We start from the raw sequence: 26,783 nt of genomic DNA on the forward strand, positions 1-26,783 counted from the left end.
GAGAGCTTAAGGGACCTGTGAGACAACGTGAAGTTCAACAACACACATATCAAAAGGGTACCAGGTGGAGAAGAGGGAGAGCAAGGGGTCAAGAACCTATTTGAAGAAACAATGATGGAAAATTTCCATAACCTGGTAGAGGACAAAGACACTCAAGTCCAGGAAGCACAGAATCCCAAACAAGATGGCCCCAAAGAGGCCCACACCAAGACACATCATGATTAAAATGGCCAAGATTAAAAACAAAGAGACAACCTTAAAAACAGCAAGAGAAAAGCAGTTGGTTACTTATAAGGGAGTTCCCATTACACTGTTAACTAATTTCTTAACAGAAATATTTCAGGCCAGAAGAGATTGGCATGAAATATTCAAAGTGATGTAAAGCAAGATCCCACAACCAAAACTACGTTACCCAGCAAGGCTATAATTTAAAACTGAAAGGAAAATAGCTTCCCAGACAAGAAAAAATTAAAGGAGTTTGTTACCAAAACCCAGCATTACAAGAAATGTTAAAGGGCTTCTTTAAGAAAAAGAAGAAAAAAGAGAGGAGAATAAAGACAGAAACAGAGGAACACAGTTAAAAGAAAAAAATGGCAATAATTATGTATCTTTAAATGTAAAGAGTTTAAAAGCTCCAATCAAGATATAGGGTATCTGAATGGATAAGAATGAAAGATGTATACATGCTGTCTACAGGAGACCGACCTCAAAACAAGATATACACACAGACTAAAAGTAAAAGGATGGAAAAATATATTTTATACAAATGGAAATGAAAACAAAAAGCTGATATAGCAATACTTATCTGACAAAATGGACTTTAAAACAAAAGCTACAGTAAGAGACAAAGAAGGACACTATGTAAGGATAAAGGGAGCAATTGAATAACAGACATAACCCTTGAAAAAGTTTATGCACCCCATGTAGGGTACTTAAATATGTAAAGCCAATCTTCAAGTCTATAAAAGGAGAGATTGACAGCAATACAGTCATAGTAGGGTATTCTAATACCCCATTGACATCAATAGATAGATCATGAAGGCAGAAAATCAATAAGGAAATGGCATCCTTAAATGACACAGTAGATCACCTGGATTTAATTGATATCTTCAGAGTGTTTCACCCTAAAGCAGCAGGATATACATTCTTTTCAAGTGCACATGGAATGTTTTCTAGGACAGACCACAAGTTAGAACACAAAACAAGCCTCAATAAATTTAGAAGATTGAAATCATATCAAGCATCTTCTCTGACCATAATGGTATGAAACTAGAAATGAATCACAAGGGGGGGTATACAAAGACATGGAGGCTAAATAAAATGTTACTAGACAGTAAATAGGTTAACAAATGAAAAGTTTGGAACAAATGAAAAGTTACCCTGAAACACATGAAAATGAGAACACAACAACCCAAAATCTATGGGACACAGTGAAAGTAGTCCTAAGAGGGAAATTTGTGGCATTACAGGCTTATCTCAAGAAACATGAAATATCTTACCTTACACATAAAGGATCTTGAAAAAGAACAACAAATGAACTCCAAAGTGAGTAGATGGAAGAGAATAATAAAGATCAAAACAGAAATAAATGAAATAGAGCTTTTTAAAAAATCAATGAAACAAAGATATGGTTCTTTGAAAAGATAACAAGATTGACAAACATTTAACCAGAATCAAAATAAAAGGAGAGAGGACCAAAATAAATAAAATCAGAGATGAAAAAGGAAAGTAACAAGAGACATCAAAGAAATACAAAGAATTGTAAGAAAACGTGAATAATTATGTGCCAACAAACTGGACCATCTGGATGAAATGGATAAATTTCTAGAAACATACAATCTTCCAAAACTGAATCAGGAAGAATCATAGAATCTGTATAGACAGATTATAGACAGTGAAATTAAAGTAGTAATAAAAACTCCCACAAACAAATGTCCTGGACTGGATGGCTTCACAGATGGGTTTTACCAAAAGTTAAAAGGGAATTTCCTGATCTGTGGTGGCACAACGGATAAAGCATTGACCTGGAACACTGAGTTCACCAGTTCAAAACCCTTGGCTTGCCTGGTCAAGGCACATATGGGAGTTGATGCTCCCTGTTCCTCCCCTCTTCTCTCTCTTTCTCTCTCTTTTTCTCTCTCCCCTCTCTAAAATCAATAAAAATTAAAACTTCTTTAAAAAGGAATTAATATCTATCCTTCTCAAACTATTCCAAAAATATTCAAGAGGATGGAAGATTCCTAAGCTCATTTATTGAGACCAGCATTATCCTAATTCCAAAACCATAGAAAGACACTACAAAGAAGAATAATTATAGGCCAATATCCCTGATAAACATAGATGCTAAAATTCTCAACAAAATATTACCAAACCAGATTCAGTAATACTGTAACAAGGTCATACACCATGATCAAGTGGGATTTATTTTGGGGATGCAAGTTTCATACAACATCTACAAATCAATAAACATGATTCATCACTTAAACAAAATGAAGGATAAAAATCATATGATCATATAAATAGATGCAGAAAAAGCATTTGATAAAATTCAGCACCCATTTATGATTAAAAAAAAAAACCCTTTTAGCAAGGTGGGAATAGAGGGAACATACTTCAATGTAATAAAGACATATGTGACAAACCCACAGCCAACATCATACTCAATGGGTGAAAACTACAAGCATTTCTCTTAAGATAAGGAACAAGACAGTATGTCCACTATCATCACTCTTAATTCCTAGCCACGACAATCAGAGAAGAGGAAGAAATAAAAGGCATCCAAATTGGAAAAGAAGTGAAACAGTCATTATTTGCAAAGGACATGGTACACTATATAGAGAACCCTAAAGATTCTGTTAAAATAACTATTAGTACTGCTAAATGAATTTAGTAAAGTAGCAGGATACAAAATCAATGTCCAGAAATTAGTTGTATTTTTATACTCCAATAATGATCTATCAGAAAGGAAAAGTAAGAAAACAATGCCATTCACAATTGCTTCAAAAATAAATAAATAAACAAAATACCTAAGAATAAATTAACCAAAGATTTAAAAGACCTATACTCAGAAAATTATAAGACACTAAAGAAGGAAACTGAAGAAGATACAAATAAATGGAAGCATATACTGTGTTCATGGATAAGAACAATTAATATCATTAAAAGTCTCTATTACCCAATACAATCTATAGATTCAATGCAATTCCTATCACGATACCAATGGTATATTTTACAGAACTAGAACAAATATTCCCAAAATTTAAATGGAAGCACAAAAGACCCTGAATGGCCACAGCAGTCTTGAGAAAGAAGAACCAAGTTTGAGGAATCATGCTATCAAACTATACTACAAGGCCATAGTAACCAAAAACAGCATGGTACTGGCATAAGAACAGATATAGATCAATGGAGCAGAATAGAGAGCCCAGAAATCAAACCACACCTATATGGTTATTTAATATTTGACAAAGAAGGCCCTGGCCAGTTACTTAGTTGGTTAGAGTGTCATCCCAAAATAACAAGGCTATGGATTCAACCCTTGGTCTGGACACACACAGGAAGCAACCAGTGATTGTACAACTGAGTGGAACAATAAATGAATGCTTCCTTTCCCCCATCCTCTCTCTCCCCCTTCCTTTCTCTGTCTCTCTAAAAATGAATCAATAAATAAAAAATCCCTGGCCAGATAGCTCGGTAGGTTGGAGCGTCATTCTGAAGCACAGAGGTTGTTGGTTTGATCCCAGGTCAGGGCACATACAGGAAAAGCACAATGTTCCTGTCTCTCTGTCTCTCTCTCCCTGCCTCTTTCTCTCAAGAAAAAAAAAATTAACAAAGCGGCAAGAACACACAGTGGGGTAAAAGCAGTCTCTGTAATAAATGATGTTGGTAAAATTGGACAGATACGTGCAAAAAAGAAATGAAACTAGAACACCTTCTTACACTATACACAATAATAAGCTCAGAATAGACCGAAGACTTAAATATCAGACACAAAACTATAAAAAAAAAATAAAAATAAAAAAAGCCAGAAGAAAAAATTGGCTGTAAAATCTTGGACATTTCTCATAGCATCATTTTTTCAGTTATATTTCCTTGGGCAATGGAAATGAGAGAAAAGATAAATAAATGGGTCTACATCAAACAAAAAATGTTTTTGCACCGCAAAAAAAAATAAACCCATCAATGAAATTAAAAGACAACCCACTAAATGGGAGAACATATTTGGTGATACATCTTATAAGAGATTAATATCCAAAATTTATTAAGAACTTTTAAAACGCAACACCAAAAATAAATAAATCCAATTTAAAAAATGGGCAAAACTTCTGAATAGACAATCTTCTGAAGAGAAAGTACAGTTGGCCAATAGAAATGCTCAATGTCACTAATCATCAGAAAAATGCAAATTAAATCCACAATGTGACATCACCTCACATCTGTCCAAATGGCTATCATCAATGAATCAACAAACAAGTATTGGCGCAGATGTACAGAAAATGAAACCCTGGTGCATTGTTGGTGGGAATGCAGATTGGTACAGCCACTGTGGAAAGCAGTATGGAGTTATCTCAAAAAGTTAAAAATGGAGGCCCTGGCCGTTTGGCTCAGTGGTAGAGTGTCGGCCTGGCGCTCAGACGTCCTGGGTTCAACTCCCGGCCAGGGCACACAGGAGAGGCGCCCATCTGCTTCTCCACCCCTCCCCCTCTCCTTCCTCTCTGTCTCTCTCTTCCCCTCCCGCAGCGAGGCTCCATTGGAGCAAAGATGGCCCGGGCGCTGGGGATGGCTCCTTGGCCTCTGCCCCAGGCGCTAGAATGGCTCTGGTCACAACAGAGTGACACCCCGGAGGGGCAGAGCATTGCCCCTTGGTGGGCAGAGCGTCGCCCCCTGGTGGGCATGCCGGGTGGATCCCAGTTGGGCGCATGCGGGAGTCTGTCTGACTGTCTCTCCCCGTTTCTAGCTTCAGAAAAATACAAAAAAAAAGTTAAAAATAGAATTGCCTTTTGACCCAGTGATCCCACTTCAGGAAATATATTCTAAGAATCCTGAAACACTAATTCAAAAAAATATATGCACCCCTATGTTCATTGCAGCATTATTTATAATAGCCAAGTTTTGGAAGCAACCCAAGTGTCCGTCAGTGGATGAGTGGATAAAAAAGTGGTACATTTACACAATGGAATACTATGCAGCCATAAAAAAGAGGTAAATCTTACCTTTTGCTACAGCATAGGACCTGGAGATCATTATGCTAAGTGAAATAAGCCAGTCAGAGAAATATAAGTATCATATAATTTCACTCATATGTGGAATCGAATAAACCAAATGAAGTAACAAACAAAATAGAGACAGACTCATACATAGTTAGCAGGCTGACAGGTGTTGGGGTGCAGGCATCTGGGTGAAGGAGATAAGGGCTGTAGCAAAAAAGGACAAAAAACCCAAAACTCATAGACATGAACAACAGTGTGGTGATTGCCAAGGTGGGAAGGTGGAGTAGAGTATGGGGTGCATAAATGGTGATGAACAGAGACTTGACTCGGGGTGGTGAACACACAATATAGTATACAGAGATGTGTTGTAGAATTGGGCACCTGAAACTTGTGTAATTATAGTAACTAGTGCCATCCTATTAACTACAATTTTTAAAAATAGTCATTGGGCCAGTCATCTTCAGTGAATACTGTCAATAGGGAAGGACATCTGCTTTTTGTTGACAAGCCTAGTTTTCCAAAATTAATTGCTTCTTGAGTTTGAGGCTTTAGTTCTTTCCACAGGCTTGGGAAGTTCTCATCTATTATTTGTTTGAGTATGTTCTCCATTCCATTTTCTCTCTCTTCTCCCTCTGATATACCTATTATTCTTATGTTATTCTTTTTGATGGAGTCAGATAATTCCTGTAGGGCTATCTCATTTTTTTTTTTAATTTTTGAGTCTCTTTCTTCTTCTCTCTGTTGTGCCTCAAGTTGCTTGTCTTCTATTTCACTAATCCTACCTTCTATCTGGCCTGTTCTAATTGCTAATGGTGACTTTGAGGGAAGAAGGAGGCTTACATTAGTGGTGCATGGGGGACACTCACTACCAAGTTGTACTTTTATGAACTTTTAATTTGCTTAAGATCACAGTAGTAACATTTGTTTCTAAGCACAACATGGAAGCAATGCAACAGCCTTTAGTACTAGTGCCACATTTGATTGTTGGTGCCTCCTCAGTCCTTTTTACTGGTCAGGACTCCGACCCACCTCTCTCACCCTGTGTGCTCTCAAGCAACATCAAGTGGTGTGCCATTAATGTATCCTAGATGAGACCTCTTTGCTATCAGAGTGTTTTGTCTGATTATGTGTAGTTATTAAAAGCAAATGCTAGATGCCACAGGATATATATAGTTAACACATGCCCAAGAGGGACTCATCTGTTTTAAGGAAGTTGTTTATTGGGCTGCTGGCTCTAAGGTGTTCACAGAGGTGTAGAATGCAAGTTAAATATCATTTATATGCCCTGGCTGGTTGGCTCAGCAGTAGAGTGTCAGCCCGGCATGTGGAAGTCCTGGGTTGAATCCTTGGTTAGGGCACACAGGAGAAGTGACTGTTTTTCCACCCCTCCCCTGCTCTCTCTCTCTCTCTCTCTCTTCCACAGAATTGACTCAGATGCTGTGAGCAAGTTGGCTCGGGTACTGAGGATGGCTCCATGGCCTTGCCTCAGGTGCTAAAATAGCTTGGTTGTCAAGCAATGGAGCAGCAGCCCCAGATGGGCAGAGAATTCCCATGTAGGGGTCTTGCTGGGTGGATCCCCGGTAGGGCACATGTTGGAGCCTGTCTGTCTGCCTCCTCACCTCTCACTTAATTTTTTAAAATGTCATTTATAAAACATAGCATGGAAAATCCTAAGTATATTCAGAAGAGGTCTTTCAGTGTCAGAAAAGGCCTCTTGGCAGAAGGGGCATTTTAGTTAGGCTTTGAAGGGCAGGTAGGACCTGGCTGGGCAGCAGTAGGGCAAGAGGACTAATCAGGTTTTTGACAGAACCTTTATCTCTATGTGAAAAGAATGAAGGCTGCCTGTATAACCTTAGTACATTTATCTTTAACCAGCTTCACTGATTCCTAAAGTCAGCCAGGATTTCTACTCTAGTGAGAAATGGTAGAATGTAGTTGCCTAGGGTAAATAGAGCTATTGTAATAATAGAAACAATGCTGCTTCTGTGCTATACCCCCTTTTAAAGAACACAGCTCATTTTCGTTGCAACCTCATTACATTGATCAGGCATTTCTATTGCTCTTCATGTGACAAAATTATGTGACCTATCACTTATTTTTTGGAGATTAAATGAAATGTAACTTGGAGACTGGAAAAATGGTTTCCCTGGTTCCTGTGTTGCAAAGCTCCTATTCATTCATATAGGAAAATCTGGGGAGCTAATTGGCAAGGAAAACCACTAGGCTTCCAGGACAATGGGATCAGATGACTTTTCAGGCAGTTCTGCCTTATCCTGCTGGTTTCCCATCCATAGAAGTTCTGTCCCATGGTTGCCCCTGGAGACTCTGTGGAAGTACCCAGAAAGCTGATTAACTTATGTTGTCACATTTACAAGGCAACTGAATCCATTTTAGGCAATGCCTATTACTAGAAAATTTTCCTTCAAAAATATTTTCCCCTATTAATTTTCCCAATACTGGCTTAAATATAGACTTTTGAAGATTGGCTTAGAAACACAGCCACCATGTCTAATGCTTTTTCCAAAAGACAGTGTACTCTGAGTTCCAAACAAGTAATGTATAAACAATCTTGTGGGACACAGCTCCATTGATGATTGGAGTGTGTCTGCTAGCAGACTTCGGGGCACACCCCAGAAAGGAGAAGGGAGAAGATCACTGCTCACAGGGTCAGTCTGTAGAGACTATCTCTTCTCCCCCATGCCTTTTCCCTTTTTTCCTGCATGTTGACAATTAGAAAATGCCTAAAAAACTTGTGGAAATTGGTTCAGAATGCTGGTTTCCTCATAACTCACTCTTTTAAAGTAAATTTATTGGGGCACCATTGGTTAATAATATTATATAAATCTCAGGTGTACAACTTTACAATACGACATCTGTTTACTCCATTGTGTGCTCACTGCCCAAAATCTAGTCTCTTTCCATCACCATATATATATTTGATCCTCTTTACCCTCTTCATCTTAAGAAGCACTTAGTCAGTGTAAAGCAAGCCTGGCTTCTCTTTCCATTACTCACCTATATGGAGTAGAGGGCCAGGGACTGAGTAATATTGGGCAGAGGACCTCAGCCCCAGGAGCTTCCCTGTTTTGCTCACACTGCCGCTGGATGCAAAGAATCATGATGGTTTGGGAAAATGCTTACTAGTCAGACAGAGATGAATTTCACTTCGGGTTGTACTACTTATTAGCTTTCTGACCTTGAGCAAGTTGTTGAACCTTGTTCAAAGCCTCAGTTTTCAAAGCTTGTTTTACATCAGCAAAACAGGAATTAAGAATAAATGTGATGAAGCATATATAGGGAGCACAGTACTGCTCAATAAAGGCCATTGATCCCAGGCACATACACAGTTAACTGTGTTTCTGACTGTACCCTTAGTCTGTGAAGGACTGATCACATCCCCCTCCCAGGCTATGGGGCAGGCAGAACAACACCACTGCCTTAGCTGGCAAGTCAGCCTATCACTTTGGGTCAGAGCTACTTTGAAAATCAGATGATTCCACAGCTTCAAAGTAGGTTATCTTCATATATATTTCTTTTTTTTTTTTTTTCCATTTTTCCGAAGCTGGAAACGGGGAGGCAGTCAGACAGACTCCCGCATGCGCCCGACCGGGATCCACCCGGCATGCCCACCAGGGGGCGATGCTCTGCCCCTCTGGGGCATCGCTCTGTTGCATCCAGAGCCATTCTAGCGCCTGAGGCAGAAGCCACAGAGCCATCCTCAGCGCCCAGGTCATCTTTGCTCCAATGGAGCCTCGGCTGCAGGAGGGGAAGAGAGACACAGAGAGGAAGGAGGGGGGGGGTGGATAAGCAGATGGGCGCTTCTTCTGTGTGCCCTGGCCGGGAATCGAACCCAGGACTCCTGCACGCCAGGCCGATGCTCTACCACTGAGCCAACTGGCCAGGGCCTCTTCATACATATTTCAACCATAGCCTCCTGCTTTGTTTTGTTTTGCTTTGCTTTGTTTCTTCCTCAGGGCCAAACCCAGAGTACTACTACTTTAGTTTCCTTAACTGTCCCCAGAATATGCTGCAGTTTTCTGTTTGTATGTCAAGCTTTACTGATTCTTCAGATTGGTCCTCGTGTAGATTTGTGTCTGCTGTCCGTGATAATTACCATTTCTGTCTCATCCCAACATATACATCAGGATTTTTAAAATATGAAGCTGTAGCATGAAATAGAATATGTTTTCATTTCTATGGATCTTCCTGCTTCAAAGGGGAGAAATAACAGAGAACGCTTTTTAAATAAGTAAATTGGTGACTAGACTTGCAGATTTTATTTTTTAATCGTGGCAGCCAAATTCTCAGGGTTGAGAATCAATCTGATATTAGTGCCAGGATGAATAACACTGATTTCTGAGGTTTTCTTACAGAATTGTGAGGAGGAGAGGATTGGGAAGAAAGAAACTTCTCCAGTCAAGCTTCTTAAGAGGATTTTAAGAGAAGGCAGTGGTTGAGGGCCAGGACCTTGAGTACCTATTTGGTCACTTAGTGGGCATGACCTCAGGCAAGTTTTATAGGTTATTAGGGAGATTGAGCTAGATAAAGCATTAGATCACTTAGCATAGTGTCCAGCACATAATAAGGACCTACCCTCTCTTCCACTATTGTCATTTCTTAAAAGAGAGAGGTAGCTTGCTGGTATGAGTACTGCTCATTCTCCTAACCATCAATTACAGACTTCATGGAGTTATAGCATGTTAGAGCTTTGACTTACATTTCCATTAGTGGTGATGGATTAGACCAACACATTCCCTTGTTTCCTTATTTAGTCCTCTTTGTGGTCAAAAGCAGACATTTGTGAAGCAATGTGCTGGATTAAAAGCTAATTGGACAAAGAACAGATTTTACATTGAGTGCACTGCCTGGCCTGGGCCTTATAAAAGCCAAGTCCACTATTTGGCTTCCTTAGTTTAGTGCTAGTGATGATAGGTCTTATGGCCTCTGAAATTCATACTTGCTCACCTGCCTGCCATCTTGTATTCAGACACTTCACATTTATTTACTGACCAATTACTGTGATCAGACATTGTCTTGGCTTTAGGGATACATCAATTAAACAGGCAAAATTCCCTGCCCTCACAGAGCTTCCATTCATTTTGGGAGACAGATTAACCCATTAAATTCGTGTTCTAAGGTGACAAGGGCAGTGGAGGGGGAAAAAATGGGAAGGGAGGGACTAAGCAATGCTGGAAGGACGGGATTCTAAATTGTAAATAGAGTAATGAGGGAAGGGCTCATTGAGGAGCAGAGACTCAAAGACATGAGAGGTCTCAGAAGTTCAGGCAGAGGGAAGAGCAAGTATAAAAGTCCCTGACATAAGAACCAGGCCAGTAGTGTTTGGAGGGCAGCAAAGAGGCCTGTGACAACACTGGCCAGTGGGGGAGTCAGTGGAAGTCACATCAGAGGAACTATCAGGTCAAGTAGGGCCTTGCAAGCCAGCTGAGAATATTGGCTTTCACTTAAAGATAAAATGTGGAAGGGGTTTGAGCAAAGGATTAATATTATGGGACTTAGATTTGAACAGGATCACCTTGACTGGTATGTTGAGAACAGAATATGGGTACATGAGGGGACACAGGGAGAGACAGTGGCTTGGCCCAAGTGGTAGTGGTAGAAGTGGCAATGTACCCTCTTTATGCTTTTCTGAAATGACTGATTTTTTTTTTGCCAAGATCATGTGTTACCTAAAGTTATTTTTTCCCACAATACCCTGTCAACATTAAACATTTGAATTTTCCATGTGTATCTTATTGGTGGCAGTATCACACATGTGTGCAGTAAAGATATTTGAATGTTGAGAAGGAAGTTAATCAAATCACTACAAAGTGGTCTTCCTCCTCTAAATCATCTTAGGAAAAAGGACCACTGAAAGGAGAACAGAAACTCACTGTTTGTGCAAGTTTTATTGTTGAATACTACATGCATGTTTCTTCCACAGATTCTTTTACTCAATAATAGGTCCTCTTTTGGCATTAAGTGTTATCAGCTCCAATTTCACAAAAAGGCATGAGTTCCCCTAAACACACCATCCCTCCTAACACTTCATCAATTCATAGCCAGATAGAACCATAAGGGATTTCTTCACTATCTGAGTTCAAACTTCTTCCTATTTACTTTATACAGCCATGTATAAAATATAATGTATATTGTAGGACTATGGTTTTGTTTTGGGGTATATTGAAGATAATACTCCTATAAAGAAATATGCAAAATCCCTTTCTAAAATAATGGAACTCCTAGAAAGCTAAATTTGTTCAACAGTATAATTATGAGAGAAACATGTCCTGTTCAGTCACAGGTTGACATGTAGGTTCACATTTATGGAATAATTGTTAGGACTGGTTTGTCCAGGTATATTCCCATCCAGTAACTCAAGGATATGGCCACTGTAAGGGATCTAAATTTGCAGAAGAGATCGCCACTAATGTTCATTCTGAATTTATGGAGCTTTTACTTGTGTGCTCACTATAGGCACGGTGGCTGGCCTTCCATTTTAAAAATCAGGAATTATGGTGAGACAAGCAGTGATTCTACTTAAAAATTGGGTGTTAGGACAGAATGTCGGAATGACATATTGTCTTAGAAAATCAGGCACAGGATGTGGGTGAGGCTTTGGTGTTTACAAAGGAGGCAAAAGTCCTTATTTCCTCCCACAACACTCTTTAAACCTTGATGTACCCACAATTAACAATACAGGACATGATACATGTGTGGTCAGCAGAAACTTTCTGTCAACACACATTAATAATATAGTTGTAGCTTGTTTATAACCTTACACTGACATTATCTTCTTTTAAAATATCTTTCCTTATTATTTTGGAATTTGATCTATCTTTTCACATCTGGTTCAGTCCCAGGTCACTGAGGAATGGAAGCAAGGGAAGTGGTTTCTCCCCACAGCTCTTCCTGCACTTGGTGGACCACCTGCTAATGAGACAAACACTGTCCGTGCACCTGGCACTCACCCACATTTGTGTGTGTTAACTGGGTCAACATATTTTATATATGAGAGATCAAATAGGGGTTCCATGGAGAAGATTTGGCATAGAGGGAATCCCGCAAACATTAAGCCTCTGTCACTTTAGCCACTACAGCTGGTCCTGATTTCTAAGCACCTAAATCTCCTTGTAAGTGGCTTTACTGGCCCCAATTCCTAATAGGTATTCACCTATATGCCGTCTATTTATATATCTGGGTCATCACTAAAACCAGAGGTGTGAGCTACATCCAGACAGCCTTAGCCTCTGGTTTGCTCACTTCTTTCTATTATATGCTCTTAGGGACGTGAAGTTGGCGTGACATACCCTTTATTAATATAAATCAAAAATCTAAGTTCTGTTTTGAACATTTTCAATGAGAATTTGCCAACAATACTTATAAATAAAAAAATAATGCCAGGAGGCTCAGAATAAGCTGCCCTTAAATTTTTTTCATGGCATAATGGAAAGTTTCTCAATGTGCTAATAAGTGTGCAGTGAATTTCTTTTTTTTGTATTTTTCTTAAGCTGGAAACGGAGAGACAGTCAGACAGACTCCCGCATGCGCCCGACCGGGATCCACCCGGCACGCCCACCAGGGGTGACGCTCTGCCCACCAGGGCGTGATGCTCTGCCCCTCCGGGGCGTCGCTCTGCTGCGACCAGAGCCACTCTAGCACCTGGGGCAGAGGCCAAGGAGCCATCCCCAGCACCCGGGCCATCTTTGCTCCAATGGAGCCTTGGCTGCGGGAGGGGAAGAGAGAGACAGAGAGGAAGGAGGTGGGGGTGGAGAAGCAAATGGGCGCTTCTCCTATGTGCCCTGGCCAGGAATCGAACCCGGGTCCCCCGCACGCCAGGTTGACACTCTACCGCTGTTGAAGCCTTTCTTTAGGGACTTTTTTAAAAGATGAGAGTAGGTCTAAAATCCAAAATCTTGGAGGGTAATATATGGGAAATGAACAACCAATTCAGGAATGTCTATTTTTTCTCATTTCCTAATGAGATATACAGAGTTCCTATAACATGTTTGGAAATTTCCTGTGATCTTTTGTTGAGTAAAGGAATTAAGTATAATGTAGAACTGCCTGGGCATCATTTGAAGGGGTTTAGTTACTCAAGTAGTAAAAGGCTATTTTAATAAAGTACCTTTATTATGATTTTAGAAGCCATGTAGCCCTGATTTTCTATGATAGGCCAATTTCAAATGTCTCTACCACGGTCAGACCCAGATTTTCATCCAGAAAGTGCCGTCATCATATTGATCAGTTTCTACCACTTCCCAGATCTCTAAACCATTAGAGATTATTTGGTCTCCATCCATTCACCTGCCTAAACCACTCTGCAGCTGGAATCCCCCAGACTGAATATAAACCCCAGCCAGCATAGGCCCTTGGTAAATGCTGTTGACTAGTGTGGTCTGCATTCTAGCTAACAGTTGGGCTTGATCTTGACCCTTCTGAGGACCATTTGGACAATTCAAGGAGACAAGTAGAACTTAAACACTAGAAGGGCTCCTGTAGATGTGACTAGAGCCAGTTCTGTCATTTCACAAATGAAGAACTAAGGGACAGATATGCAGAATGGCTGGTACAAGCTAGTGGTTGCATTTTGAAAACATCTGGGAGTAAGAAGCATTGTTTGTTTGGTGAACTCCAAGTATTTTTGGAGCCATTTCTATGAAATGATCAGCTGCTTCACCACACTGGTGAATAAGATGCTGTAGTAGGTCCACAGCCACAGCTGGAATTGCTGACTTTACATATTTTCAAAGGCTTCTAGGATCTGTTAGACAATCTGCACTTCAGACCATGGCTATGTGGTCACTGATAAAATCCAAATAGAAGATAAAGTTTGTGACAAATGATTTTGTTCCTGGCACTTAAATTTTGTAAATTGGCTATAGAATAAAATATTTAAATACAAAATATAACTTTAATGGACTGTACTGGATATATGAATAAAGAGTACCATGTTTGTTCATTGGCATATCTGGGGTCAATGAATTGTACTGTTGTTTTTCCTCCACCGTAAGTCTTCAGAAGAAAAAAAAATGTCTTTCTTCCATGTCTCCATCTTTTCCCGTTGACAGCTACCATCATAGACGTGTCCACCATATTCTTCATCTTCTCACTAATTCCTGTCTACCAGTATTGTCCTATCATGTTCTAGTACCCGGCTTCCTCAAGCCTTAGCTCTTGTCCTCCCAACCATCCTGTGCTTCTGTTTCCTGAGACACATTTTTCTTTCAACTGTCACTTCTGGTCTCAACCCTCACCTGCAGTTCTGATTAACCACTAAATTCTGAACTCTAGTCCTATACCCACAACTGCCAATGAACATGTTACCTGTGTGGTCTTGGCCTTTGGTCACCTCAAAATGAGGGCGTAGGCCAAATGAGTGTCCTATGGGTTCTCAAATTCAGTTTTAACAAACCAGCATTTAAAATCCTTTTAATTCTCCCCCTCTTCTCAACTTCTCTATGCATTTTTTTTCTGTATTTTTATGAAGCCGGAAACGGGGAGAGACAGTCAGACAGACTCCCCGCATGCGCCTGACTGGGATCCACCCGGCACGCCCACCAGGGGGCGATGCTCTGCCCCTCCTGGACGTCGCTCTGTTGCGACCAGAGCCACTCTAGCGCCTGGGGCAGAGGCCAAGGAGCCATCCCCAGCGCCCGGGCCATCTTTGCTCCAGTGGAGCCTTGGCTGCGGGAGGGGAAGAGAGAGACAGAGAGGAAGGAGAGGGGGAGGGGTGGAGAAGCAGATGGGCGCTTCTCCTGTGTGCCCTGGCCGGGAATCGAACCTGGGACTTCTGCACGCCAGGCCAATGCTCTACCACTGAGCCAACCGGCCAGGGCCTTTCTCTATGCATTTTTAATAATACCACTGATTTCCCATCATGCATTTTGTGTTCTCTTCCACACACATACACATAGACATAAAAGCAAAGGAGAAAAGGATCGAATTGGCTAACATGCTGGCCTAGAAAGAAACAGCTCAAAGCATATATTTTGTTGCTTTGAAGATAACAGTGCCATCCTTATTTAAAAGGAAAGTTTATTTTCATGTCAGTGAGCAATTGAATTTTTGGATGTCTGTGTAAAACTACAATGCATGGCTCCTTATACATGCATTCTCTCTCCCAGAAACCACTTGTCACCTTGGAAAGCTAGCAGAACAGTGCATTTCGAGGTCAGAAATGGGCTGACTTTCCTACTCCCACTGTTGATGGTTTTCAGTCACAGAGAGAATGTCATAAACTTTCTTGTGCTTATTTTCCCAATGGCACATGTATAAATATTATATATTCCATAGTGAATAAACAGGTCAAATTTGAAATCCATTATTTGTTGTTGAATGTTAGAGATGGGGAAGCACTGAAAATCAGGTTTGTCTACCTCCTAATCCTATTGAATAGAGAATTCAGGCCCAGAAAGGTTAGGTGATCTGCTCGAGATCACACAGCTAATTTGTAACAAAAATGACAACTGAAGTCTTGATATCCTAACCCCCAGCCAAGAGCTCTTCCATTCATCTACCTTTTAAATATATTAGGTACCCTTTTGCCATTCATCTGAGCTGAGTTCTCACGCCTGCTGGAAAGTCCCAATAAATTCTGGTCTTTAAGTCTGTTTTAAAACCCTAAGTATTTACACAAATAATTATTAATAAAATTTTAGGTTGAAAATGTAACAGATTCACACTGTTACTTCTTCAGATTTAAAAAGAAGACCATAAGATTGTGGATGGAAGCTGCTGGTTTCTCTTTCTGGTTGCTTTATCCACCTCTACAAAATCAGGTCGGAACACTGCAAAGACTCATCGTACCCTGCTGTCTCCTCAGAAAAATAAGCCAAAAGCATAGTTTGTTAGCTCCTTTTCTTCTTAAGAGCTAACTTCTAAGAATCCTGTATTTTAATTGTTGATGATTTATATGGAGTTTCTGTGTTCCGCACTTTTTTCTTGAGTTATCAAATCCTCTGGAGTGGCGGAAGAGCATTTCATAATACATCTTCATGTAATTGCCAAGAGTGAATTAACCTATAAATCTCTGGGATGATTGATTTGTGGCTCTCACCTAAAATGCTGTCTAGCTGAGATTTATACCTATAATTTCTTCTGTGTTTTTCTTTTGGCTGGTTTTAGATCCTATAGTTTTATCCTATATGGTTCCTTGGGCAGGGCAGTGTCTTCCAGATAGCTTGTGCTTTTATAATTCAATTTTCTATTATCTTTTTTTCCCCTTTAATTGTATAATACATGGTTTATGAGCCCCAGCTTCTACCTGAACATAAAGACATTATTCTGAGCCACAGGTTTCTATTTAATGTATGATGCAATTAAAGAAAAAAGAATATATGGATTTTACTCTGGCCGATTTAAACATGTATGGCCTAGTCTTTCGTGGGCATAAGAGGAGTTGCTGCAGTTTAATCTGAAGGTTTATGGTCTGTGAGCACAAAAGGGAGTGTGCTAAGTAAAATGCCTCTGTGCATGTGAGAAACATGAAAGCTCAGTGTCCCTGACTCCTTTCTGAGGATCAGGACACTGTCGGGATGATAGGAGACTTTCTAGCATTAGCTGTGTTGACCTGGCAGGAGCAAGGTCTTCTTGCTCCCTCAACATCCTATTTAGGATGAAAATAAACCTCACTATTTCTCTTCCAGAGTATTTCAGACATCTCTTGGTATTTTGGCAAAGCTACCTGTCATTTTCTTTCAATGTAATTTTAAAATAATGTGAATTGTCACACAAAAGCTTTTTTTTTTTTTTGTCCTAACCTATCTTCCTTTTCTGATGCTACCATTGTAGTTCTTCAGCTCATCATCAAGCCTAAATCAGAGGTAGCTGCTGGTACTCTGCTACCCATGCATTTTGAACTGTGCCGTAAGCACCTAGGTAATATGGAGATGTCATAAGATGCTGGAATACAAAGAGACTGAGAAACTCAGCCTGGCAACTGCTGGTGGGTGCTGGCCTGCCCTCCTGGCTTGTGGTTGATGTGGGAATACATAAGATGGTGATGGTGACTTTACCAGGTCACTGTCGTTCATCTATGACATATAGTCTATTCCTTTCTGAACCACACTATAGGCTGCTTGCTTATTGATAATTCTCAGAAAGAGCAAAATTTCCATCATTAATTTAGAAATATGAGGTCTCTAAACAACCAAGACACAGAGTTACTTTGGTACATGATGAACCTACTCATAGCACCCAAAAGCAGAAAAGAGATGTTAAAAGAACCTGTTCCTTGCTTTTCAACCTGAGTGCTTGCAAAGGTACATGTATGGGTATGTGTGTGTGTTGACAGGAACCAAGGAAAAATGCACACAGACAACAATAACTTTTGTCTTTGGCTTGTCTTTGTATGTTTCTTATCCTTAGTAAGAAGCATTATTATAGTAGTAAAAATACGAGAAAGTACAACCATATTTCCCCATGCATAAGATGCACTTTTTTTTGAAAAATTTGGGGTCTAAAAACTGGGTGCATCTTATACAGTGGATGTAGATGTCTTTGCTTGCATTTTCCGCTTTTTCATGCTTGTTGTGTTTGCGCTTATTGTTTAATGATGAATAAAACTTGAGTTCAATGACTTTATGTAATACATTTTTTTTTCAAATTTCAGGCCTCAAAATTAAGGTGCATCTTATACATGGGAGTGTCTTATACATGGGGAAATATGGTAACTTATTGTGTTTTATGGATCTTTAGCTCTTTGTCTATAGTTTTGTTTTATTTGTGTGTGTTTTTTTCTCCAACTGCCTGGCAATTTTTTTGAATACTCATCTCTAGTTGACCACTACTCCCACCACCAACTATGGTTTTATTCACCTCAGGGCACAGTATAGCTCCAACATTTTTCTCCCTTGTCTATTTAATCCTTTTTCCTTTTCTTTTCTTTTTTTTTTTGTGACAGAGACAGAGAGAGGGACAGACAGGGACAGACAGACCAGAAGGGAGAGAGATGAGAAGCATCAATTCTTTATTGCAGTACCTTAGTTTCTCATTTATTGCTTTCTCATACGTGCCTTGACCGGGGGCCTACAGCAGACGGAGTGACCCCTTGTTCAAGCCAGTGACCTTGGGCTCAAGCTGGTGAGCCTTGCTCAAACCAGGTGAGGCCACGCTCAAGCTGGCAACCTCAGGGTTTTGAACCTGGGTCCTCCACGTCCCACTTCTACACTCTATCCACTGCACCACCACCTGGTCAGGCTCTTCTTTTTTTTTTTTTTTTTTCATTTTTCCGAAGCTGACAACGGGGAGGCAGTCAGATAGACTCCTGCATGCGCCCGACCGGGATCCACCCAGAATGCCCACCAGGGGGTAATGTTCTGCCCCTCTGGGGCATTGCTCTGTCGCATCCAGAGCCATTCTAGCGCCTGAGGCAGAGGCCACAGAGCCATCCCCAGTGCCCGGGCCATCTTTGCTCCAATGGAGCCTCAGCTGCGGGAGGAGAAGAGAGAGACAGAGAGGAAGGAGAGGGGGAGGAGTGGAGAAGCAGATGGGTGTCTCTCCTGTGTGCCCTGGCCGGGAATCGAACCCGGGACTCCTGCACGCCAGGCCGACACTCTACCGCTGAGCCAACCAGCCAGGGCCCAGGCTTTTCTTTATTCTTAATATTATTTCCCCAGATTACGATGCCTGCTCAGATTAGCATTTTTACCACTTGTTATAGGTTCTCAGAGAGGTTCAATAGATGAATGGATAACATGAAACTTTTTCCATTCTTAAATCTACAGGTGGGTGCTTACTCATTCATGCAACAGAAATACTGGACATTGACTATGTGCAAGCTGTGCAGCTTCTTCCCTCAAGGGAATCACAGTACCAGATGTGCATGGGAGGGGTCTAGGGCACAGCATGATGATGGAGTACTATAGAGTAAGTTCTGTTTAAGGAGATGGGGAGGAATGGGTACAGTGTACCAAAAGAGTTTAAGACGTAGACAGGTAGTGATAGAAAGGGTAAGAAATCTAGGTAAGAGGATCATTAAGAGCACAGGGTGAGAAGCAATAAAGTACAAGAAGTGCACAGAGAGCAGCCTGGTTTTCCTGGAATTACATAGAATATACAGTCATGAGGAAGATGAGGCTGAAAAGACAGGTTTCGTGTGTGTGGAAGGCCTTGAATATGTGGAATTTGGGTTTCCAAACAGAAATGGTCCATTGTAATGTTTGTATAGGAAAAGAGCAACATTAGAGAAGACATTTTCTTTCTAGATTGGTCTTAGAGTTCTATCACACAAGTGCTGGAAGGGGCATGCATAGCTGTCCTAGTCTCCATGTCATCTAATGGAGGAGTTCTTTAGAGGGTGACTAGCGTGGTCAAGGTATGGCTTTTCTCCATCAGTACGGTACCCACAATGTTATGTTTGTTTGTGCTTATTGGCACACTTTGAGGTGTGCAAAAACAGTTTGTTTTTTTGTTTTTGTTTTTCTTTTCTTTTTGTATTTTTCTGAAGCTGGAAACTGGGAGAGACAGTCAGACAGACTCCTGCATGTGCCTGACCGGGATCCACCCGGCACGCCCACCAGGGGGCGATGCTCTGCCCACCAGGGGCGATGCTCTGCCCCTCCGGGGCGTCGTTCTGCCGCGACTAGAGCCACTCTAGCGCCTGAGGCAGAGGCCATGGAGCCATCCCCAGCGCCCGGGCCATCTTTGCTCCAATGGAGCCTTGGCTGCGGGAGGGGAAGAGAGAGACAGAGAGGAAGGAGGGGGGGGTGGAGAAGCAGATGGGCGCCTCTCCTGTGTGCCCTAGCCGGGAATCGAACCCGGGACTCCCACACGCCAGGCCGATGCTCTACCACTGAGCCAACCGGCCAGGGCCTGCAAAAACAGTTTTATTGAAAAAAAGAAGAAATATTTGTAATTTACATTATAATATGAATATTTTAACAAGTTGATATAAACTTTGTATTTTACGTGATGAGCAGTTTCATATACAAAGCATTGGTTTCACTTGGAGGAATTATTTTTTGAACGGAGAGAAAAAATAAAAATGTTAATCCTGTTTGCCATAAAATAAGAATGTGTTAACTTTAACATACTACATATAATATTTGTTATGGTAGTAAGTGAAATTACTTGTCCCAGAAATATAAGATATTATCTTAAACTTTGTCAGTGAATTTTTGGTTTTGTTTAATATATTTATATTGTGATATTTACAACTTTAGATATATAATGCCAGAGAGGGTAGTAGGGGAAAGTTTCTCTTTGGTTTCATTTTAACTTACCTCATAGTATTTACCAGATAGAGAAGTTTTATAAGTACTTGGCACGTGAAGGGCTCTGTTTTATAAAACAAAAGTTATAAGACCCAGAGAAATGAAATATATTTGTCATGAATATTAAACATTTGCTTTCTACCTGGCACTGTGCTAAGAAATGAGTAATAAAAGACAGTTTAGGCACTGTCATTTCAACTTAATGTTCAGTGTGTTCTTACCTCTAATGAGTGGGGAGTTGTAACTTAAATTTTTTATTCTAATAGATAAAATACCTTTATGTTTCCATTTGAAGGATTATGGCAGAAGGGGCTGTCCAAGGAAGATACTTTTTTTAGCAACCAGCAGATGTCAGCAGAGGACTTTGAACTCTTGGCAACATCTGTGATCTTGGTTTTCTTAACTCACTAAGGGCCATTTCCATTGGAAGTTTTCAAAGGCAGTAGACCTCCATTGGGCCACCATCTCCCAAACACTAGTGTCAAACATTCTCTCCTCAAGGTTGTATCACATTCATTCACCTTTATCTTATAAAAGTTTAATTCGTTCCTCAATCTTTTTCTGATTTAAAGCTTTTAATTCTTTCACGGTGATGTTTCTACAAAGCAAAGAGGCTATTGGGGATTGGGTAAGGGAGTATCAATAAATTTTTATTGTTTCTACTGAACCCTTCCTCCTAAATAGGTGGAAACCAGTCTCTCACCTGATATGGCGAAAGGTGCAGGATCCATTCATTTTCCTGCACAGAAAAACAGTCTGATGGTAGAACATGATGGCTCCAAACTGCAGAAGGCGTTTTCAGAGTGAAAAAAAGAGAGGCCTTGGCATCTTCGCTGGCCCAGCTGTTTGGATGCTCATGTAGCACATATCTAGTGGTATTCACTTACAGATGTTATATAACAGTGAACTGTGCATTGATTGACAGGGGAAACATTGATGAGATAGCTAATAATTTGTATCATACTGGTTTTGACCAGCTTCTTATCTGGCCTAACTTGAATAGGCAGACTGGACAGGGTACTGAAGCATCTGGTATAGGACATTGGGTGAAACGATGGGACCAAACTGGGGAAGAGCTTTCTTGAACACCCAGGCTTCTGTGAGCCCCATAAAGTGTCAGAAGTGGTAGCAGTTAAGAGGGATGTTAGTCTGAATAATTTACTAAGCTTTTGGTAAACTGAAGGAGAGACCAGCTATGGAGATAGAGACACAGTCAACCGTTGGCTTCAGCAGCCAAAACTTTAGGGGATGGAGAGTAACGCATAGTATGCAGTCCCAAGGCTATCCTCTGAAGTAAGGGCCTGATTGACACAAGGTTCTGGAGTTTAGACATGCTGTGGGAATTTCTTTTGGCTTGATCATAGAGGTTTGACAAATCACATTATAGCTAATTCCAGGGGTTATTTGAATTCTTCTGTTGTTTTAAATTGAATAAATTATTATAAATAAAGCAGTGAATCAACAGGGAATCAAAAACCTTTGAATGTTTTGCTTTTGTAGAGATTTTTTGTGAAAATAGTCAAAGAAAATCACCTTGTTCCTTAAAACACGGGAATGTCCTTAAAACATACTATGTATACTCATACCATTGAAGAGGGTGGTTGACATTCTTACTTGGGTTATATCCAGTTCAGCTTCAGACAGCTTCTCTCAGACTAAGCCTGGAAAGTCTAAAAACTGTATTAGGATGTACTTTTTAAGCAGTTTAAAAAGTTATTTATTTTTGGCTTTACTGCTGATTATTATACTAAATGCATATAGGATTGTTTAGGAGACAGATGTAATTGTACAATATCAAAGTGTCTTTGCTCTGTGATGCCTTTAGTTAATGGTCTTCAACATTTTTGCATGGCTTTAGGGAATCCTTCAGCAATTGCCAATTTGCTGATGGAAACTGGAGTCGTCAGATTCAAGCAACATTGCTTTGCGTTGATTTTCACCTTTCTCAGCATCATTTTTACACTCCCTTCTCCCTCCTCCCCTTTCTCAGATCACTGGGGTGATCCTGCTGGCCGTTGGAGTCTGGGGAAAACTCACTCTCGGCACTTATATCTCCCTCATTGCTGAGAACTCCACAAATGCTCCCTATGTCCTCATCGGAACTGGCACCACTATTGTTGTTTTTGGCCTGTTTGGATGCTTCGCTACATGCCGTGGTAGCCCATGGATGTTGAAACTGGTGAGTATGTCACAACATCATTACTACTTTTTTAATTCCTTTTTGTAAAGATATAAATCATATGAAAGCAAAGTGGCCTTTCTTGAAGCCACAGACAGGACCTCAATATTCATTGACTCTAATTTTAGTCCAGATTCTTACACAACCCACCCTTTAATCCTCTAAGGGAAAAAACAACCCCAAACACAGCCTGGCACAGAAAATCTAGTCCTGGTCCCCTGAGGTAAGTGATGAGAAGGCAGTGGCCAACAGTTCCTATCCTAATGGCAAGACGCCCTGTTCCATTTTTGAATTCTGTCTTAGAAATCTCTTCAAGCATGTGATGTGCAGCTTTGGTGGGCAAGGCAGCATCCCAAAAATAAGCAGCCTTTCGTTTCCAAGTTCCCACTGGAGAAATACTTTATGCCTCTTTGAGTTGGTTGTGCATGCATGGGCGCATGCTTCTCTAAACTGGCACACAGTTCTATGGGAGTTGAGCTAAGGCAGAGTTTCTTCACTCAATAGAGGGTTGATGCAATGCCAAGCACTGGCTACCAGACCAGTGCTGGGTGCCTTTATTACAATAGCGCAGACATAGCAGTGATGTTTTCCAAAGAGTTAAGGGCAGGCTGTTAAAAAGTTGTTAGTCTGATTCTTAACTTTTTGGTAGACCAGTTGCCTAAATCTCCACTCACTGCCCGTGTTCTTCATTAATAAAAGTTAATATTAAAGGATTTTATAGATAGAAGGTAGCCAAGTCTTCCCCTCAAAAGAAAAGAAATATTTAAAAGGATTTATTTCAGATGTCTTATTCTGTGAAAGGGGAGGATCAGAGATTCCATCAGTACTTGGTTACCTGTACTTCCTCATTTAGCTCTAGGTTATAGTAACCTATAATACCATCTAGTGACAGATATGAGTGTGAAGGTAATTCACTCTAAAGGAAACACCTTCCAAACTGGCACAGGTCAGTCTCTTTGTTGGCAACCTCATGGAAGTCCTGCTTGATTTGGCCACTTTATCTTCTGCAGACCTTGCAGGAGACATGCCCGGGTCACCATTGATCCTTTTGGCTTGGTAAAAAAGCCATAGCACAGGCATATTGAGGCACTTCTGCTGCTGTAAGCTGCCACTCTGTGTTAACACCCTGTGTTTTTTTAATTGTATTTCTTACAAGCACTAGGATTTCTTTTAGTCTAGTGTAGTAGTCCTCAACTTTGGATGCATGTTTAAATCATCTGGGAAGCTTTTTAAAACACTTTTGTTACCGGCCAATTGAATCAAAATCTATGGAGGGAGGCTCTGACATCACATTTTCTAAAAGCTTTCCAGAGGATTCTTTTGTACAAACAACATCCAGAACCTCTTGTTTAGTACAATGAATAGCACAGGGAGAATTAACTTCAGATGCATAGAAAATAAGGATTGTTAAAAATCCATCTGTCTAAACAAGAATGGAGGAGACCTGGTCATAAGATTTGACTGATTCTGATACTAACTGGCTTATGTCTTTGGACCTTTGTCCTCATTTATGAAATAATAGTATTGGACTAAATCACGAATGTTTCTTCCAGCCAAATACTATGACTCAAGGGTGGGGTGGGGGCAGAAGAGAGGATACATCAATGGAATAGTTATTTCTGGCCTCTTCTGAAGGTAGTTTCACACCACACTACCATTTCCTCCTAATACTTGCAAGCTCATTAGCCAGTGAGCCTTTTGGGAAGGGCAGAAGTTTTTTTTTGCTGTTGTTTGGTTGGTTGTTTTGTTTGTTTGTTTTTAATATTTAAAAACTCATTTAGATCCTTTACTTATAAAATGCTGTTCTGGTTGCATACTACATTTTACTTATTCTGCACCATCACCATGAAATATGGGTTGTATTTTCATGTTACAGGATAAAGACTTTGCGGTTAAATAACCTGCCAAGGTTCCTACAGCTGATATGAGGAACGCTGGAATTGGAACCTATATATGTCTCTTTCCAGAGCCAGCATAGCTTTTACTATGGTATTTTCATTTGGATAAAACTTGAACCCTACAACCTGTATGTAGCACAAGCTCTTCCCAACTTTTGGCCAAAGCCTTGTGAAGGAGAGAGCTGTTCTCAGAAGGTCCTGGAAGCAGGGAACTTCCCAAGGACAGTAAATTGCTGATCTTGCTGATGAGAAAGGAAGTCACTTGATTAACGGTCCATCTAGAATTTTCAGTCCTTATTTAACCTCATTAATTGCAAAACAACTGAAAATACTATTTTCACTTTATGGAGGCCTAGAGATGATTCCTCTTTCCTAAGAGTTCATCCAAAGAAAAGCTAGGGTTCAAACCTAGGAGGACTTCTGATGGAGTCTAAGCCTGGTGAGAAATTCTCCCTAGAGCAAAGGGGGCTTCTAAATTGCATTTTGTACAAAGTTGAGAAGTGAAGTTGTGTACACGAGGCATTCTCATAACTGTGTATTTGATATTTTAGTGTCTGTGCTTATGTGTAGAGACTTTTGTTAATATTTCAAATGAAATGCATTTTAAGCCAGCATTTCTTCCTTTTAATATATTTACCACTAGCTGAAAAAAATAATTTATGATCTTGTGTTCTTGTATATGTTCTACAGGACATGTGTATACTTTACATGTAAGTGATAAAGCCATGTGCAGCCTATCTAAATTCCACAGCATCATCTATGGGCATTCCAACATTGAGGTCATTTGTATTTTATTTTGAGATGATAAGAAGCAGATTGCCAGACATATGCCTTGTAGGAAAGGAATCCTTTCCCTTTCCTTTTATCTGCTTTTCAAAGTCACAAAAATTGGAACCCTTAATGTCTCATAAGTATCATATAGTATCCCTGAACTTAGGCATTCACATGTACACACACAAAACCAACTTGGAAAGTACAGGAAACATCAAATGAGCAAGAAGTACTAAGGACTTTAGGTACTTGTAAACATAGTTAGTAGTGTAGCATATTTGCTTTTTTTAAAGGTTACCAATTTCATGTAGTGTTCAGAACAAGAGAGGTAAGTAGCCCACTAGTCATCTCTGTGGATGCTTCATTCAGGCATGACCACCATATTGAGACAGAGGTCAATTTGTACGCATTCTAGTCTTTCTTTTGGGATGGCAGGGATACAGTTCCAAAGGAAGAAGTTTTGAAGCCATTTTATATGAGACATGCTTAAAGAAACTGGAGATGTTTGCCTGAATAGAGGAAAGCAACAGGGTCACACCATGGCTATGTTTGTACATATGAAGGCCTACTGTATAGAAGAGAGGTTAAGCTTGTTCTTACATCTTCTGAAAGCAGATCCAACACCAGTAAGTGAAAGTTACAAGTAGGCAGACTGTAGCCAAGGGAAAGGAAGTATTTCTAGCAGTTGAAACAGCTTGAAAACAGAATGAACTGCAAAAGGTGAGTGGGTAAAGCTGGGCTTGCAGATGGTAGATGAAGGGTGTACACAGATGTCAGAGGACCATAAATAGGAAGGTCTCCCAGACAGGGTGGAACTCAATCCTGTGACCTCCCGAGTACTTTCTAGTTCAAGGATTCTAACATTAAAAATAGCAGATATCATAGTAAAAAGCCCTTCCAGATTTCACCTGATTGAGTCAAGCTGGCAGGTGTCTTACTAGTCACTGGATGAGCTGTCCTCAGCATGTCTGCCTCAAAATGCTTCTTCATATTAAACAAACACATTCCTATATTGAGGCTCATGTGGGTAAATCTAGAGAATATTTTTAAACTTTTCCTAAACTTTATCTAGAGAATAGAAAGATTTGTCTAATTCTCCCTAACAAGAAATAAACTACCTCAAAGAAATACTCTTCTTAATCTTGACATAGTTGACTTTGTCTTTGTACACTTGATTTTCAGTATGCCATGTTTCTGTCTCTGGTGTTCCTGGCTGAGCTCGTAGCTGGAATTTCAGGGTTTGTGTTTCGTCATGAGGTGAGTATACACAAAGTGGAGCACCCAGTTAAAGGCTCTTTGGGAGGAAGAAATTTGAAACCTCTTGAAATGTATAAAAGGTGCATATAGGCTAGCTGGCATCTCCAGTGGTATCACTATTTTTCAAATGTCACAAAATATGGGCTGAAGTGCCAAAAAATTTCTAAATGCAGGAATTTCACCAAACCTGAAAACTTAGTTGTTGATCTTTACTCTGTTTCTTTATATAGCTATTATGTAAAATGATTCTATACCT

The 26,783-nt window shown here is 40.3% G+C and overlaps 1 protein-coding gene across 1 annotated transcript in view; it reads left to right on the plus strand.

The window, feature by feature from the left end:
• TSPAN7 (tetraspanin 7) overlaps positions 1-26,783 on the plus strand; it is a 145,747-nt gene that overhangs the window by 99,572 nt on the left and 19,392 nt on the right. Inside the window, exons 2-3 of the mRNA XM_066357171.1 lie at positions 22,413-22,601; positions 26,453-26,527. Coding sequence (XP_066213268.1) covers positions 22,413-22,601; positions 26,453-26,527 — 264 coding nt within the window. The remainder of the gene's footprint in view (positions 1-22,412; positions 22,602-26,452; positions 26,528-26,783) is intronic.

Source organism: Saccopteryx leptura, chromosome X (assembly GCF_036850995.1).
Source record: "Saccopteryx leptura isolate mSacLep1 chromosome X, mSacLep1_pri_phased_curated, whole genome shotgun sequence".
NCBI classification, from domain to species: Eukaryota; Metazoa; Chordata; class Mammalia; order Chiroptera; family Emballonuridae; genus Saccopteryx; species Saccopteryx leptura.